This window comes from Oncorhynchus gorbuscha, linkage group LG18, assembly GCF_021184085.1.
Source record: "Oncorhynchus gorbuscha isolate QuinsamMale2020 ecotype Even-year linkage group LG18, OgorEven_v1.0, whole genome shotgun sequence".
Classification (NCBI taxonomy): domain Eukaryota; kingdom Metazoa; phylum Chordata; class Actinopteri; order Salmoniformes; family Salmonidae; genus Oncorhynchus; species Oncorhynchus gorbuscha.
The window spans coordinates 68,442,229-68,459,794 of record NC_060190.1 but is presented as its reverse complement, the minus strand read 5'-3'; the positions used below and the strand labels follow the sequence as shown (position 1 = coordinate 68,459,794).

Genomic DNA, 17,566 nt, shown 5'->3' with positions numbered 1-17,566 from the left:
CATCTTCCCAGAGCCAGAGAGTAGATACACAGAGGGTTCGTTAAAAGTATCTTTGGTATAGGCAGTGGTAAAAAAGTACCAAAGTGTCACACTTGCATAAATGTTAAGATACCTTAAAAGGACTCAAGTAAAAGTCACCTAGATAGAAAACTACTTGAGTACTAAAGGTTTTTGGTTTCATATATACTTAAGTATCAAAAGTAAATGTAATTGCTAAAATATACTTAAGTATCAAAAGTAAATTAAATAGCTAAAATATACTTAAGTATCAAAAGTAAATGTATGAATTATTTAAAATTAAGCAAACCAGAAGGTACCATTTTCTTGTTTTTAAAATTCAGCGATAACCAGAGGCACACTCCAACACTCAGACATAATTTACAAATGAAGCATGTATGTTTTGTAAGTCTGTGAGGCAGTAGGGATGACCAGGGATATTCTCTTGATAAATTGACAATTTTCCTGTCATGCATGCTAAGCTTTCAAAACAGAACTAATACTTTTTGGTGTCTGGGAAAATGTATGGAGTAAAAACTACATAATTTTCTTGATGAGTGTAGAGGAGTAAAAGTAAAAAATACTGAGCATTTTTACTTAAGTACTTTACACCACTGGGTAAAGTACCTATGATTGGACATTGCACAGACTTTCTCCACATAATATAGGACTAATAAAACTTTAAACTTAGTGTGTTATTGGTATAGTAGTGTTCTTAATATAGATGTAACAGTATAGACTTTAGGCCCGTTCCCTCGCCCCGACCTGGGCGCGAACCAGGGACGCTCTGCACACGTCAACAGTCACCCTCGAAGCATCATTACCCATCGCTCCACAAAAGCCATCGTTACCCATCGCTCCACAAAAAAGGGGAACCACTACTTCAAAGTCCCAGAGCAAGTGACAGTCACCGATTGAAACGCCACTAGCGCGCACCACCGCTAACTAGCTAGCCATTTCACATCGGCTACATAGACAAAGGCCAAATCCTACATGGCATGAGGAGTCAAATATATCAGATGGGTAGGATCACAGAGATCCTTATCTTATTCATTACTATGGGTAGACTCTTCAACTGCTTTTTAATAGGCCTACACATTAACTTGGACAGGATCATTGAAATTGAACTGCACTGCATGTAGGGATTTTTTTACAAAAGCATGAAAGGGGGATTATATAAAATGGTTGACATTAAGCTATCCAAAATAATGATAACCATAACTGAGTGAATGAGAGTGAATGAGACTTGAATTATCTGAATGTCCTTGTGCCAAATAAAACAATTACAAAGAGTTGGATGTTTGCAGTGCTATAATCCCTAACATAATGTCAATGTATAAACCTTAACACGGGAAAGCAAACACAGACAATGATGCTCAACTGTTCATTAATTTCTATTCCAAGCTTTAGCCACCACAGTACAGGAGCCAACACACAGGGTCAAGGGTCAAAGACGAGCTGGGTAAGTAAGGGATGTTATAAAAGATGTATAATTTTAAATTACTAATGATTTTTCTTTTTAAAACAAGTCATAAAGTCCTTAAATCACAAAACATCTTTAAAACATAAATATTGAATCAAATATTTTATTTAGCATCACTGCTGTAAGTGAGATCCATTGCATGTTCTCTGAAATACATATATGGAAGGAATCTCAGGCAAGTCACATGAATATCTCATCAAGGTTACATGTGTCTACATTATTAACATATCTAAACAATCAGTCATGGGTTTCAGTCATATCTGGGGGCTCTGAGTGGCGCAGCAGTCTAAGGCACTGCATCTCAGTGCCAGAGGCGTCATTACAGACCCTGGTTTGATCCTGGGCTGTATCACATCTGGCTGAGATTGGGAGTCCCATAGGGTGGTGCACAGTGTCGGCCGGGGTAGGCCGTCATTGTAAATAAGAATTTGTTCTTAACTGACTTGCCTAGGTAAATACAAAATAAAATATGTTGCTTTAAACCAATGAGATGTCAAATAAGTTTGAAAATGTTTTATTGTTTCTTTCTCCACAATAAAAACATGATGTTATGTCAAATGAATGCACACACCACTGTAAGTCATGACTCGATTTAGACAAAAATGGCTGCTAAATGGAGTATACACTGAGTGTATACGACATTAAGAACACCTTCCTAATACTGAGTTGTACCTATTTTTGTACCTAATACTGAGTTGTACCTATCGAAACAGTCTCACCTCGTCTGGGCATGAACTCTACATGGTGTCGAAAGCGTTCCACAGGGCTGCTGGCCCATGTTCACTCCAGTGCTTCCCACAGTTGTCAAGTTGGCTGGTAGTGGATCTCTAATCCAAATAGCTCATTCCATCTCATCCCAAAGATGCTCAATTGGATTGAGATCTGATGACTGGGCAGGCCACTGCAGTAAGCTGAATTCACTGTCATGTTTGTAAAACCATTCCTGGACAATCCTAGCCTTGAAGCATGGAGCATTATTCTGCTGAAAAAAATAATATTTGCAGATGGATACAGAGGATTGCGCCAACAGAAATAAACATCTCTCTGGGAAGAAGAAGGGCTGGGGTGTATGTTTCATGATTAACGACTCGTGGTGTAATTGTAACAACATACAGTAACTCAAGTCCTTTTGTTCACCTTACATAGAATTCTTCACAATCAAATGCCGACCGTAATATCTCGCAAGAGAATTCTCGTCGGTTATTGTCACAGCTGTGTATATCCCCCCTCAAGCCGACACCACAACGGCCCTCAAGGAACTTCACTGCTTCCGGCGCCGACAGAGATGGCCGCCTCGCTTCGCGTTCCTAGGAAACTAAGCAGTTTTTTGTTTTTTTTACGTGTTATTTCTTACATTAGTACCCCAGGTCATCTTAGGTTTCATTACATACAGTCGAGAAGAACTACTGAATATAAGATCAGCGTCAACTCACCATCAGTACGACCAAGAATATGTTTTTCGCGACGCGGATCCTGTGTTCTGCCTTACAAACAGGACAACGGAATGGATCGCATGCAGCGACCCCCCAAAAAAAACGACTCCGAAAAAGAGGGAAACGCAGCGGGCTTCTGGTCAGACTCCGGAGACGGGCACACCGTGCACCATTCCCTAGCATTCTTCTTGCCAATGTCCAGTCTCTAGACGACAAGGTTGATGAAATCCGAGCAAGGGTAGCATTCCAGAGGGACATCAGAGTCTGTAACGTTCTGTGCTTCACGGAAACATGGCTCACTGGAGAGATGCTATCCGAAGCGGTGCAGCCAACGGGTTTCTCCACGCATCGCACCGACAGAAACAAACACCTTTCTGGTAAGAAGAGGGGCGGGGGCGTATGCCTTATGGCTAACGAGACATGGTGTGATGAAAGAAACACACAGGAACTCAAATCATTCTGTTCACCTGATTTAGAATTCCTCACAATCAAATGTAGACTGCATTATCTACCAAGATAATTATCTTCGATTATAATCACAGCCGTATATATCCCCACCCAAGCAGACACATCGATGGCTCTGAACGAACTTTATTTAACTCTTTGCAAACTGGAAACAATTTATCCGGAGGCTGCATTCATTGTAGCTGGGGATTTTAACAAGGCTAATCTGAAAACAAGAATCGCTAAATTTTATCAGCATATCGATTGCGCAACCAGGGGTGGAAAAACCTTGGATCATTGTTACTCTAACTTCTGCGACGCATATAAAGCCCTGCCCCGCCCCCCTTTCGGAAAAGCTGACCACGACTCCATTTTGCTGATCCCTGCCTACAGACAGAAACTAAAACTAGAGGCTCCCACGCTGAGGTCTGTCCAACGCTGGTCCGACCAAGCTGACTCCACACTCCAAGACTGCTTCCATCACGTGGACTGGGATATGTTTCGTATTGCGTCAGATAACAACATTGACGAATACGCTGATTCGGTGTGCGAGTTCATTAGAACGTGCGTTGAAGATGTGGTTCCCATAGCAACGATTAAAACATTCCCTAACCAGAAACCGTGGATTGATGGCAGCATTCGCGTGAAACTGAAAGCGCGAACCACTGCTTTTAATCAGGGCAAGGTGTCTGGTAACATGACCGAATACAAACACTGCATCTATTCCCTCCGCAAGGCTATCAAACAAGCTAAGCGTCAGTACAGAGACAAAGTAGAATCTCAATTCAACGGCTCAGACACAAGAGGCATGTGGCAGGGTCTATAGTCAATCACGGACTACAGGAAGAAATCCAGCCCAGTCACGGACCAGGATGTCTTGCTCCCAGGCAGACTAAATAACTTTTTTGCCCGCTTTAAGGACAATACAGTGCCACTGATACAGCCTGCAACGAAAACATGCGGTCTCTCCTTCACTGCAGCCGAGGTGATTAAGACATTTAAACGTGTTAACCCTCGCAAGGCTGCAGGCCCAGACGGCATCCCCAGCCGCGCCCTCAGAGCATGCGCAGACCAGCTGGCCGGTGTGTTTACGGACATATTCAATCAATCCCTATACCAGTCTGCTGTTCCCACATGCTTCAAGAGGGCCACCATTGTTCCTGTTCCCAAGAAAGCTAAGGTAACTGAGCTAAACGACTACCGCCCCGTAGCACTCACTTCCGTCATCGTGAAGTGCTTTGAGAGACTAGTCAAGGACCATATCACCTCCACCCTACCTGACACCCTAGACCCACTCCAATTTGCTTACTGCCCAAATAGGTCCACAGACGATGCAATCTCAACCACACTGCACACTGCCCTAACCCATCTGGACAAGAGGAATACACCTATGTGAGAATGCTGTTCATCGACTACAGCTCGGCATTCAACACCATAGTACCCTCCAAGCTCGTCATCAAGCTCGAGACCCTGGGTCTCGACCCCGCCCTGTGCAACTGGGTACTGGACTTCCTGACGGGCCGCCCCCAGGTGGTGAGGGTATGTAACAACATCTCCTCCCCTCTGATCCTCAACACTGGGGCCCCACAAGGGTGCGTTCTGAGCCCTCTCCTGTACTCCCTGTTCACCCACGACTGCGTGGCCACGCACGCCTCCAACTCAATCATCAAGTTTGCGGACGACACAACAGTGGTAGGCTTGATTACCAACAACGACGAACGGCCTACAGGGAGGAGGTGAGGGCCCTCGGAGTGTGGTGTCAGGAAAATAACCTCACACTCAACATCAACAAAACTAAGGAGATGATTGTGGACTTCAGGAAACAGCAGAGGGCACACCCCCCTATCCACATCGATGGAACAGTAGTGGAGAGGGTAGCAAGTTTTAAGTTCCTCGGCATACACATCACAGACAAACTGAATTGGTCCACTCACACAGACAGCATTGTGAAGAAGGCGCAGCAGCGCCTCTTCAACCTCAGGAGGCTGAAGAAATTTGGCTTGTCACCAAAAGCACTCACAAACTTCTACAGATGCACAATCGAGAGCATCCTGGCGGGCTGTATCACCGCCTGGTACGGCAACTGCTCCGCCCGCAACCGTAAGGCTCTCCAGAGGGTAGTGAGGTCTGCACAACGCATCACCGGGGGCAAACTACCTGCCCTCCAGGACACCTACACCACCCGATGTTACAGGAAGGCCATAAAGATCATCAAGGACATCAACCACCCGAACCACTGCCTGTTCACCCCGCTATCATCCAGAAGGCGAGGTCAGTACAGGTGCATCAAAGCTGGGACCGAGAGACTGAAAAACAGCTTCTATCTCAAGGCCATCAGACTGTTAAACAGCCACCACTAACATTGAGTGGCCGCTGCCAACACACTGACACTGACTCAACTCCAGCCACTTTAATAATGGGAATTGATGGGAATGATGTAAATATATCACTAGCCACTTTAAACAATGCTACCTTATATAATGTTACTTACCCTACATTATTCATCTCATATGCATACGTATATACTGTACTCTATATCATCGACTGCATCCTTATGTAATACATGTATCACTAGCCACTTTAACTATGCCACTTTGTTTACATACTCATCTTATATGTATATACTGTACTCGATACCATCTACTGTATCTTGCCTATGCTGCTCTGTACCATCACTCATTCATATATCCTTATGTACATATTCTTTATCCCCTTACACTGTGTATAAGACAGTAGTTTAGGAATTGTTAGTTAGATTACTTGTTGGTTATTACTGCATTGTCGGAACTAGAAGCACAAGCATTTCGCTACACTCGCATTAACATCTGCTAACCATGTGTATGTGACAAATAAAATTTGATTTCATTTGATTTGGACTTTATGTAAACTGGAAACCATATATCCTGAGGCTGCATTTATTGTAGCTGGGGATTTTAACAAATCAAATTTGAGAAGAAGGCTACCTAAATTCCATCAGCATATTAATTGTAGCACTCATGCTGGCAAAACTGGATCACTGCTACTCTAACTTCCGCAATGCTTACAAAGCCCTCACCCGCCCTCCCTTCGGAAAATCTGACCACGACTCCATTTTGCTCCTCCCTTCCTATAGGCATAAACTCAATCAGGATGTACCCGTGGCCTCAGAGAATAATATTGATTGATACGCTGATTCGGTGAGTGAGTTTATAAGGAAGTGTGAAGGAGATGTTGTACCCACTGTGGCTATTAAAACCTACCCTAACCAGAAACCATGGATAGATGGCAGCATTCGCACAAAACTGAAAGCGTGAACCACTGCATTTAACCATGGACAGTTGACTGGGAATATGGCCGAATACAAACAGTGTAGATATTCCCTCCCCGAGGCAATCAAACAAGCAAAATGTCAGTATAGAGACAAATTGGAGTCACAATTCAACGGCTCAGACATAAGCCATGTGTATCAGGGTCTCCCGACAATCATGAGCTACAAAAAGAAAACCAGCCACGTCACGGACAGCAACGTCTTGCTTCCAGACAAACTAAACACATTCTTTGCCAACTTTGAGGATAATACAGTGCCACCATGGTGGCCCGCTACCAAGGACTGTGGGCTCTCCTTCTCCGTGGCCGACGTGAATAAGACATTTAAACGTGTTAATTCTCGCTAGGCTGCTGGCCCAAACAACATCCCTAACCAGCTGGCTGGTGTGTTGACGGACATATTAAATCTCTCCCTGTCCCAGTCTGCTATCCCCACATAATTCAAGATGGCCACCATTGTTCCTGTACCCAAGAAGGCAAAGGTAACTGAACTAAATGATTATCGCCCCGTAGCACTCACTTCTGTCATTCTGAAGTGCTTTACCTGTCACCCTAGACCCACTTCAATTTGCGTACCACCCCAATAGGTCCACAGATGATGCGATTGCCATTGCACACTGCCACCTAGACAAAAGTAATACCTATGTAAGAATGCTGTTCATTGACTACAGCTCAGCATTCAGCACCATAGTACCTTCCAAGCTCAATCATTAAGTTTGAGGTACTGGGTCTCAACCCCGCCCTGTGCAATTGGGTCCTGGACTACCTGATGGGCCTCCCCCAGGTGGTGAAGGTAGGAAACAACATCTTCACTTTGCTGATCCTCAACACTGGGTGTCCCACAAGGGTACATGCTCAGCCCCCCTGTACTCCCTGTTCACCCATGACTGCATAGCCACACACGCCTCCAACTCGATCATCAAGTTTGCAGACGACACAACAGTCATATGCTTTATTACCAACACCGATGAGACAGCCTATAGGGAGGAGGTGAGGAGACTTGGAGTGTGGTGTCAGGAAAACAACCTCTCACTGAATGTCAACCAAACAAAAGAGATGATCGAGGACTTCAGGAAACAGCAAAATGAGCATCCCCTATCCACATTGACAGGACAGCAGTGAAGAAGGTGGAAAGTTTTAAGTTCCTCGGCGTACACATCACGGACAAACTGAAATAGTCCACCCACACAGACAGTGTGGTGAAGAAGGCGCAATAGCGCCACTTCAACCTCAGGAAAGCTGGGACCGAGAGACTGAAAAATAGCTCCTATCTCAAGGCCATCAGACTGTTAAACAGCCATCACTACCACAGTGAGGCTGTAGCCTACATACAGACTTGAAATCATTGGCCAAGTTATTAAACAGATCACTAGTCACTTTAGTAATGCCAATTAAATCATGTTTACATATCTTGCATTACTCATCTCATATGTATGAACTGTATATTATACCATCTATTGCATCTTGCCTATGCCGCTCGGTCATTGCTCATTCATATATTTATATGTATATATTCTTATTCCATTCCTTTACTTATATGAGTGTGTATCAGGTAGTTGTTGTGGAATTATTAGAATACTTGTTAGATATTGCTGCACTCTCTGAAATAGAAGCACAAGCATTTCGCTTCATAACCATGTGTATGTGACCAATAAAATGTGATTTGATGTGATGCCATGAAGGGATGCACCTGATTGGCAATGATGTTCAGATATCCTGTAGCATTCAAACATTGCTCCATTGCTATCAAGGAGCCCAATAGAGAGAAATAGTAATGCTGTCCTTTTGTAGGCACAAACTAACTCTGCCATGGTTCGTTGGAAAAATAATTTCCACCACAGAGTCATTAAACTTAATGTTGGTGATATGGCCCCTCATGTTCAGAAAAGTAATCCTCTGTTGTGATTTGTTTCCTACCATTTGAAAAGGGGAACACAACAAAAACAAAACTACACAGATTTGTTTGAATGGAACTGTGAATGGCATGTGCCCTACATACAGTAGCTAATTCAATTCTGTGTAAAAGAATGCTGAGGAGTCAAATTCTGTTTGAATGATTGTTTTATTCATCAGAGTATCAGGGCTTTTCTCTTCAAAACACAGCTTGATGTGGTATGTCAGCTGGACAATTCACACCGTTGTCATGTGATTCAGAGTAAATTCAGGCCAACAGTATTTTATTTATTTTTAACCAATTGCATTTAAAACAAATGGAAAAGCAACAGACTTACAATCACTGTCCAATCTGATTAAAGCAATGAGTCGTTCATGAGGTCAATTCTAGTTATGTAGTATTGACAAGGAAGTTTTAAGGTGGGGGACAATTTAACAATAATGTATATTAGGGGGCCGAGTGAATCATGCTCGATACGCAATTTTGTGATGTTGAAATCATTCTGATGAATGCTGTGCTGCCATCCTGTTAGAAGGTAACAGATTATTTTATTACAATGGTTAAATTGGATTTTCATTGTGTTCAATGGTGTTATTTGCCCCCTAGTGGCGCTTTCTGGTACTTAGAAAGACAACGCAAACGGGAAGTTCAGAATTTGTTTTGCACGCATAGAAGCAGCTACAAACAACGCTAAGGTGCAGGTCTTTCAATGTAATTATTTCTTGTCACGCTTCAGCCTTGGAAAAATATTTGTTTGTAAGTTCGATTCAAGCATTTAGCTAATGATGATAATCTTGTTATTGATAGAGTTTCTTACATATCAATGTTGGTTGCATTTACTCACAAATTGCAATGCCTTTTGTGTATGTCGTTAGCTGTATTACTTTGCTCATGCGTCATGCAAACGAATTGTAAAATATACAATACTGTAGTTTTGTTACTGTTTCTAGTGTAATATGCTTTGTTATTCTACATAGATGGTTATACATTATTAGAGTAATGAAAGGAGCAATTACCATATGGTTAACAATTAGCTATATGGTTTGGCATCATGCCAGATGCATGGTACCTTAGCGCATGCTTTGTATTTATGCAACTTCAAATGTTTAATGTACAGCTACAGTATGTCGGTGTGAATTGAACACTAAAGTATATTCTTTTCTGTATTTTGCAGTTTCACAACATAAACGTTTCAATATATTCATTCAAGAAAAGTCACGCCTTGGGAGTTTTATTGAAGACTTAGTTGTTAGCTATCTGTCTAGTTTTGCATGGGAACGCAACTCAAGGGCAGAATAAATGCTATCTGACATATGTTAATTTTCCATCTGTTAGTACTCAGCGATAAACAACATTTTGGTTATTTTTGGTTTTTAAACAACAAATTAATTGGTTGACGTCGGTTCAATTATTCAAATTCAATTTCGTTTATTTTCTTTCTGTGAGCTCAATGTGCACATCGCACAGTTCCTCGGGTCGTGGACCTGTTAACATGCTGACCAAACCGGACACGTCACGTGCTAGCGAGCGTCGCAAAATAAATGTAGAAATCCATGTTATTCAATTATTGCACCCACACTGCTCGCGTGCGCCAACGAGCGTCTGCGACGCCAAGGGCTAAAATAGAATTCCTTCCTATTTCTGACGCAGATTGCGCTAAATGTCCTACCTCTCCCATCTCCTCATTGGTTTATAGAAGCAGGTACCCACGTGCATCTCCTCATTGGTTATACCCACATGGGTGATTGAAAGACGAACTGTTTTGCTGGTAGTCATGGTAATACAATTCAAGTTAAGATGGATCACCATATAAATGAAATTATGAAAAAGCCTGGAAGGACAGAGATAGAAACGATTCGGTTGGCTGTTTTATGTGTGGATTAATTTTCAGAGTAGAGGTCCTTGTGCATTTCAGGTAAAATAACAACTCAATGTTTAAATCCCAGGACAAATTAACTAGCAACAGCAAACTAGCTAAATATGACAAATTAACGTTAGCTAGCAAGTGCAAGCTAACTAGCTAAATCGCCATATCTGTTTAATGCTTTTCGACCTGTCCCCAAATTAATGTAATTGGTTCAGAGTTTGTTTTTATATTTTAACCTGCTTGTCATGATCGGTGTCATGATCTTGTTTGGCGTGGGGGGGCAAAATAATGTATGCACGATAGCGCACGCGCGCAGCCGGCTTGGGTTCCGTGTAATTGTGGGTCGCGACGTGTCAGAGTAAATGTATAATTATTTAATGAATTACTACAATTGATTTGGCCAAATGCAACTGCGCCCACTGTTCAGCGCGCTCTGCTTTGCAGCGTTGCCTCTGCTCAGTTTTGCAGATGCGCGAGTGAGAGGAAGACGTGCGTGTGCCTCGTGGTATACCTGATCTTTTCCCGGCAGTTTCCTTGAAGATCACTCCGCGACACACACGCTGCGGCCCTGTTGTTCAGCAGCAGATGAAGCGCTGTCAGCCACTGACTTGTCATTCCACTTGCAGTCACACACCGCTGTTATCTAATTGACTCAAGCTCGCCTCAAGTTCTGACTGAACTCAATCGTCATGAAATGCAATACAGCTATGAGTTTCTCTCTCTTGGTTTCATGCAAACTATGAGAAATAACGAGGAGCGCCACAATGTATTTTGTGAAGGGAAGTGCTCAGTAATGAGTCTCAAAACGAACAAAAGAACGACACGTCCCGACCAAACATCCACAGCGAGACGGTAAACTGGGACTTTTTTCAGAACAGGGCAGAATACTACAGGAAACAGTGCTTTGACAGTGGTAGAGGAAATCAGCTAGCAAGCCATTATTGCCATTTTATAACAGTTAATGATGACACTGTTAGCAGAAATAAGGAATTACTATCTCTCATAGTAGTCGATGTGAGTTTATCTTAAACAACATTGTACACAGCTAATAGTTAGCTAGCTTACGTGAACGTTAGGCAAATGGGTCCCCATTAAAAACACTATTTCATATCTGTCTAGGTTGGAACTGTTGCTGTTAAAATACAAGACATCACTTTCATTCGGAACTGGAATAAACAACAATAATTTATACCGTATGATGTACAGTAGACCTGATTATTTTTCATCTGTACTGTTACTTAGCTATTTATATGGTTATTTCATTTAATTGTTATTTGTTTTTGTCTATATTGCATTTGTTTTAGGCATCAGGACAATGCAATGTACACATATTTACATGTTTTCATAAGCTTGGGCCCCATTAAAACAATTTCTTAATTTGGGTCCCAGGCTGAAAATGTTTAAGAACCCCTGAAATAGAGACCAGCTGTTGCTTCCCAAGGTATCTCTCTACCTGATATTACATGATCTACCAAGATGGCGTCGCAGTCAGATGTCTTTGTCTTTTGTCCTGTCGTGTCTTTTTACATCTTTTTCTTCGCATATATTTTTTTTAACCTGATTTGCACTCACTGTATATAGACTTTTTGTTTTCTTTTGTTCTACTGTATTATTGACTATGTTTTGTTTATTCCATGTTGTTGTATGTGTCGAATTGCTATGGTTTATCTTGGCCTGGTCGCAGTTGCAAATGAGAACTTGTTCTCAACTAGCCTACCTAGTTAAATAAAGTTGAAATATTATTTGGTATTCAGCAGTCTTAAATAGAGGTCGACCGATTATGGTTTTTCAACACCGATGCCGATTATTGGAGGACCAAAAAAAGCGGATACGATTAATCTGCCTTTTTATATATATATATTTATAATAATGACAATTACAACAATACTGAATGAACAATAAACACTTATTTTAACTTAATATAATACAGAAATAAAATCAATTTAGTCTCAAATAAATAATGAAACATGTTCAATTTGGTTTAAATGCATAAACACAGTGTTGGAGAAGAAAGTAAAAGTGCAATATGTACCATGTAAAAAAGCTAACGTTTAAGTTCCTTGGTGGTTCCTTTTAACATGAGTCTTCAATATTCACAGTTAAGAAGTTTTAAGTTGTGGTTATTATAGGACTATTTCTCTCTATACCATTTGTATTTCATAGACCTTTGACTATTAGATGTTCTTATAGGCACTATAGTATTGCCAGCCTAATCTCGGGAGTTGATAGGCTTGAAGTCATAAACAGTGCTGTGCTTCAAGCATTGCGAAATGCTCCTGGCAAACGGAGGAAAGTGTGGTTTGAATTAATGCTTACGAACCTGCTGCTGCCTACCACCGCTCAGTCAGACTGCTCTATCAAATCATAGACTTAATTATAATATAATAAACACACAGAAATACGAGCCTTAGCTCATTAATATGGTCATGTCTGGGAAACTATCATTTAGAACACAAAACATTTATTCTTTCAGTGAAATATGGAACCATTCCCCATTTTATCAAACGGGTGTCAACCCTAAGTCTAAATATTGCTGGTACATTGCACAACCTTCAATGTTATGTCATAATTATGTACAATTCTGGCAAATTAATTACGGTCTTTGTTAGGAAGAAATATTCTTCACACAGTTCGCAATGAGCCAGGCGACACAAACTGCTGCATATACCCTGACTCTGCTTACACCGAATGCAAGAGAAGTGACACAATTTCAGGCACCACATTGATTATATGCAACGCAGGACAAGCTAGTTAAACTAGTAACAACATCAACCATGTGTAGTTACCACATTGATTATATGCAACGCAGGACAAGCTAGTTAAACTAGTAACAACATCAACCATGTGTAGTTAAGTAGTAATTATGTTAAGGTGAATTGTTTTTATAAGATAAGTTTAATGCTAGCTAGCAACTTACCTTGGCTCCTTGCTGCCTGCACTCACGTTACAGGTGGTCAGCCTGCCATGCAGTCTCCTCGTGCATTGCAATATAATCAGCGTCTAAAAATGCGGATTAAGATTGTTATGACAACTTGAAATCGGCCGTTCTGATTAACCGGTCGACTTCTAGTCATAAAAGTATTCCTTATTTACTTTGAAGAATTACAAAATAGGGATTTTTGTCAGCAGCATAGGCAGCAGCTCTATAGAGATGAGATGATGACTCTGAATGAAATAATAAAGTCATCAAATAAAACAAATGTAATATGCACAACTAAAGTATTTTATTAAAGTAATGTGAATAAATAATGAGACTTATATTCATTGTTTTATCCTGTGTTAGCATTCAACCCACAAAATGCACAATGCATTTCATGTAAAACATGTTATATCGAAACAGAAATCGAAAGCCTTCAGTACATGTTTTGATAATCAAACCGAACTAACCTCAAAAGCATGAATCGCTCAGCATTTCCATCTAAGCCTCCTTACCTCTCCCTGCCCTGTGGTTTCCCTCTTTGAGTCATCATGTCATGACCCTTGTCACATTGACACCGACTGGATTACAACATAAGGTATGGAAAATTCATAATATCAGATTAAGCATTGATTGAGATAAAGGGAGTCCAAATGACAGGCATATAACATGTCCCCCTCTTGAGCTGGTGACTTATATATAGACCACCAGCTGTCTCCCCAAATGTCCTTTGTTTATTTCTGACCACGCATGCCCCCTGTGATACACTCCCACGAGACTAAAGTTATAACCAGATGCACTTTGGATAGGATAATGTATGAAATCCCATTCAATGATGTGTGTTTGTAATGTCTGTTCATCGAGTGCACTTGGTGAAATAAAACAGTAATTCATTATACTATTTTGTGTAATTTTTCTGGACAAAACTACTACTAAATCATTTTAGAATTTAGAATGTTCTATTAATTTAATAGTGCACAGGCTAATATCTCTATGATTATTTCACGCAGAAATAATTTCCAATCAGATTATCAAGCCAACGGAGGGAAAGTCGGGGAGTCATTGCCAAGGTCTTGTTAATCACTATGTTGTTGCTGTCAGTGTGTCTGTGTTGTGTTTTGAGTGTGACAGCAAGCTGTGTTCCTACACAGGATGTGATTAATTAAGATTACTGACAACTATTTACAGACTTCAGCTTTAATCTAGTTGCATTCATGGTATTGGTTCAACGTAAACAAAATAGCTCAGTGAGTCAATGGACAGGACAGACAGAGAAGGACAAACCCAGGAAGCAGACAAAAATACCAGGGTCAGCCTCCATTGTAAGTATAGCAATAAACTAAAAAGCACATCCAGATACAAAACAGACAGTATACATGTCACAATACATGGCGTCCACCACCCTGTAGCTACAGGTATGTATCCACCACAACACATAAACACAATGCTAAGCACAATAATGTTCTATTTTGATAATGAGTAGGCTATTGACCATAAACTTTATTTGAACTGATCATTCTCATTACCTCCCCTGTTGGTAGTATGGTCATTACAGCCATCCTACAGATGCAGGGTCTTAATTTGATCACTCTTGTTGAACATTTTCCTGGTCAGCAAAAAGCCATCTAAAGTTTCTAATTTCAACTTTTAAAATGTTAGGCATGATTTAGCCTAACGAAAAATGTATCAACCCTTCAAAAAATGAGCATGACCTATAATCCATATAATAATAAGCATTTCCTGTTGTTAAATATTTATTTTCCTGCTGTAGAAAACGGCTCAAATTAAGATCCTACATCAGTCCATGGAAGGGAGAGGATTTAGTTGGGGTGGATGAGGTTGTTCGGGCCAGGGTATGGGTAGATGTGTCTGAGTGGCTTGGTACACCTGGGGCCATCACCACTGCTGGCCTTGTGGGCACACTCATCACTGTCTGTGTTGCAAGTGCCACAGTGGCAGCTGAGGGCTACGGGGTAGGTGAAGAGAGGGTTGGCATGGAGCGGGCAACCAGGCAGTATCACTGTACGGTACTCCAACTGGTCATAGGTACAGCCTCTCTGGACCAGGAATCTTGGTCCGGCCAGCTCCTTCATATTACTGTCCTGATTATCACACACACAGACACATGCTAAACATATATACATTAAATGCATGCGATGTAGGTCAAATATGCCTCACGGTCAGCCTGCCCAGTGGAATCTTACATAGTTCAAGTTTCAATACATATATTTTATCATCGCTTCTCCAATCCACAACATCTGACAGGATATAATTCACACATGGTATGTTGTATAATTGACCTTGTCTGTAACTACTAGTGTCCTGCAACAATGGCCAGGTCTGTCTTGTAAAAGAGTATGCTTAATCTCAATGAGACTATGCTGATCGAATAAAGGGAAAACAAAACATGTTTTTGTGGGAGGATAAGCGTTTTAAACTGAGTGGATTTTACAGATTTTTTCTTGTTGAAAACATAGAATGTCAGGTTCAGCTTGTAGCCTGCTTACCCTTGAGTAGCAGAAACCCATGCAAATGGTAGTATTGATGGCCACGCAGAAGTCACATTCATGTCTCTCCTCATACAGAGTGTAGTCCGTGGGCACACACACGGGGACAGCTTGGCTGAACAGCAGGCAAAGGAGACCACACATGGCCCCAGACGATTCCATTTGGCAAGCAGCGACAACTTTCTGTCATACAACCAAGAACCTGCATGGAATTAAAGTCAATGTCAAGAAGAAAATATGAACATTTTTATAGTCGGAAATATGAACAAAATAAATATATATATATATATCACTGGTATATATATATATATATATATATATATATATATATATATATATATATATATATATATATATATATTAGTTAGTTAGTAAATCTATCCAAAAAATGGATGTTTGTACGTATGATAAGCCCTGTAAATAAAACCAAATTTGGTCCTTCAGCAAGGCTGCACCAATAGCTGGACAAAAGAAGCTGAACCAGTGTTCCTGTCAGATCAGCTCTGCTCACTCACCTGGTAGAGCTGGGCACCTGCAGGCCTGATGATGCTGCCTGATGCTCTTTATACAGGTATTCTAATCCACCTTGATCCCACTGGACCATTATCTCCAATCTCTGACCGAGTGGAAGCAGGAGTCCAGGTCCATTATCAGGTTGACATACATAATTAAATTTGAGTCATTTAGCAGACGTTCTTATCCAGAGTGACTTACAGTTAGTGCATTCATCTGAAGATAGCTAGGTGGGACAACCACATATAAATAAAGTAGATATCAGCAAAGTCAGGGATGGTAAGGGGGGAAAAAAGTCAAGTTAGTTCACGAAAGGCTACTTAAAAAATATCTATATAATAGGCACCCTCTGTAACTACAAACTTCCAGTACAGTAATGTGTGGGGTGAGGGTTTAACCTGTAATAACCTCATAATAAGCTTCTTTTTTTTTAGCAGTCACATACTGTGCATAATGTGACAATCTCACTGGTTAGCATAATAGAAAACGAAGTGACGAAGTCCGATTGGCCCGGTCCAGAAACAACTCCCAACCCAACTCCTAGGTAAGAGCGTCTGCTAAATGACTGAAATGTAAATATTATACTTCTTTATACCCCCTTTTTCTCCAGAATGTCAATCTTGTCTCAACGCTGCAACTCCCCAACGGGCTCAGGAGGCTAAGGTCTTGTCATGCGTCTCTCCCGAAACATGACCCACCAAACCGCACTTCTTAACACCCGCCGGCTTAACCCGGAAGCCAGCAGCACTGATGTGTCGGCAGAAACACAGTTCAATTGATGACCGAGGTCAGCCTACAGGCGCCCGGCCCTTCACAAGGAGTTTCTAGAGCACGATGAGCCAAGTGAAGCCCCCTGGCCAAACTTTCCCCTAACCCGGACAATGCTGGGCCAATTGTGCTCCGTCCTATGGGACATCCAATCACAGCCTGGGATCGAACCCAGGTCTATAGTGATGCCTCTAGCACTGCGATGCAGTGCCTTAGACCGCTGCGCCACTCAGGAGGCCCGTACATGTTATTCTGACCTAGGAATAGGATCTGTTAAGTATTGAGTCTACATTAAGGTGAAAATTCCACCAAACCTATTAGAGGGCAAAGTGGAGATGCAACCATAAGCTTACATATCAAATTATTTCACATCTACATGTTCCTATACATCATGTGTGGCCGGCATTATGGCCTTAGGGGGCCCGCCCTATTGTACA

At 41.4% G+C, this 17,566-nt stretch overlaps 1 protein-coding gene across 1 annotated transcript; it reads right to left on the bottom strand.

Annotated features, from left to right (window-relative positions):
- Positions 1-14,522: 14,522 nt before the first annotated feature.
- Positions 14,523-16,389, bottom strand: LOC124003659 (thyrotropin subunit beta-like). The gene is made up of 3 exons (XM_046312153.1): positions 16,364-16,389; positions 15,849-16,050; positions 14,523-15,443 (listed from the first exon to the last, which is right to left on the bottom strand). The coding sequence occupies exons 2-3, from the start codon at positions 16,008-16,010 to the stop codon at positions 15,162-15,164; spliced, it is 444 nt and encodes a 147-aa protein (XP_046168109.1). The 5' UTR covers positions 16,011-16,050; positions 16,364-16,389; the 3' UTR covers positions 14,523-15,161.
- Positions 16,390-17,566: the final 1,177 nt, after the last annotated feature.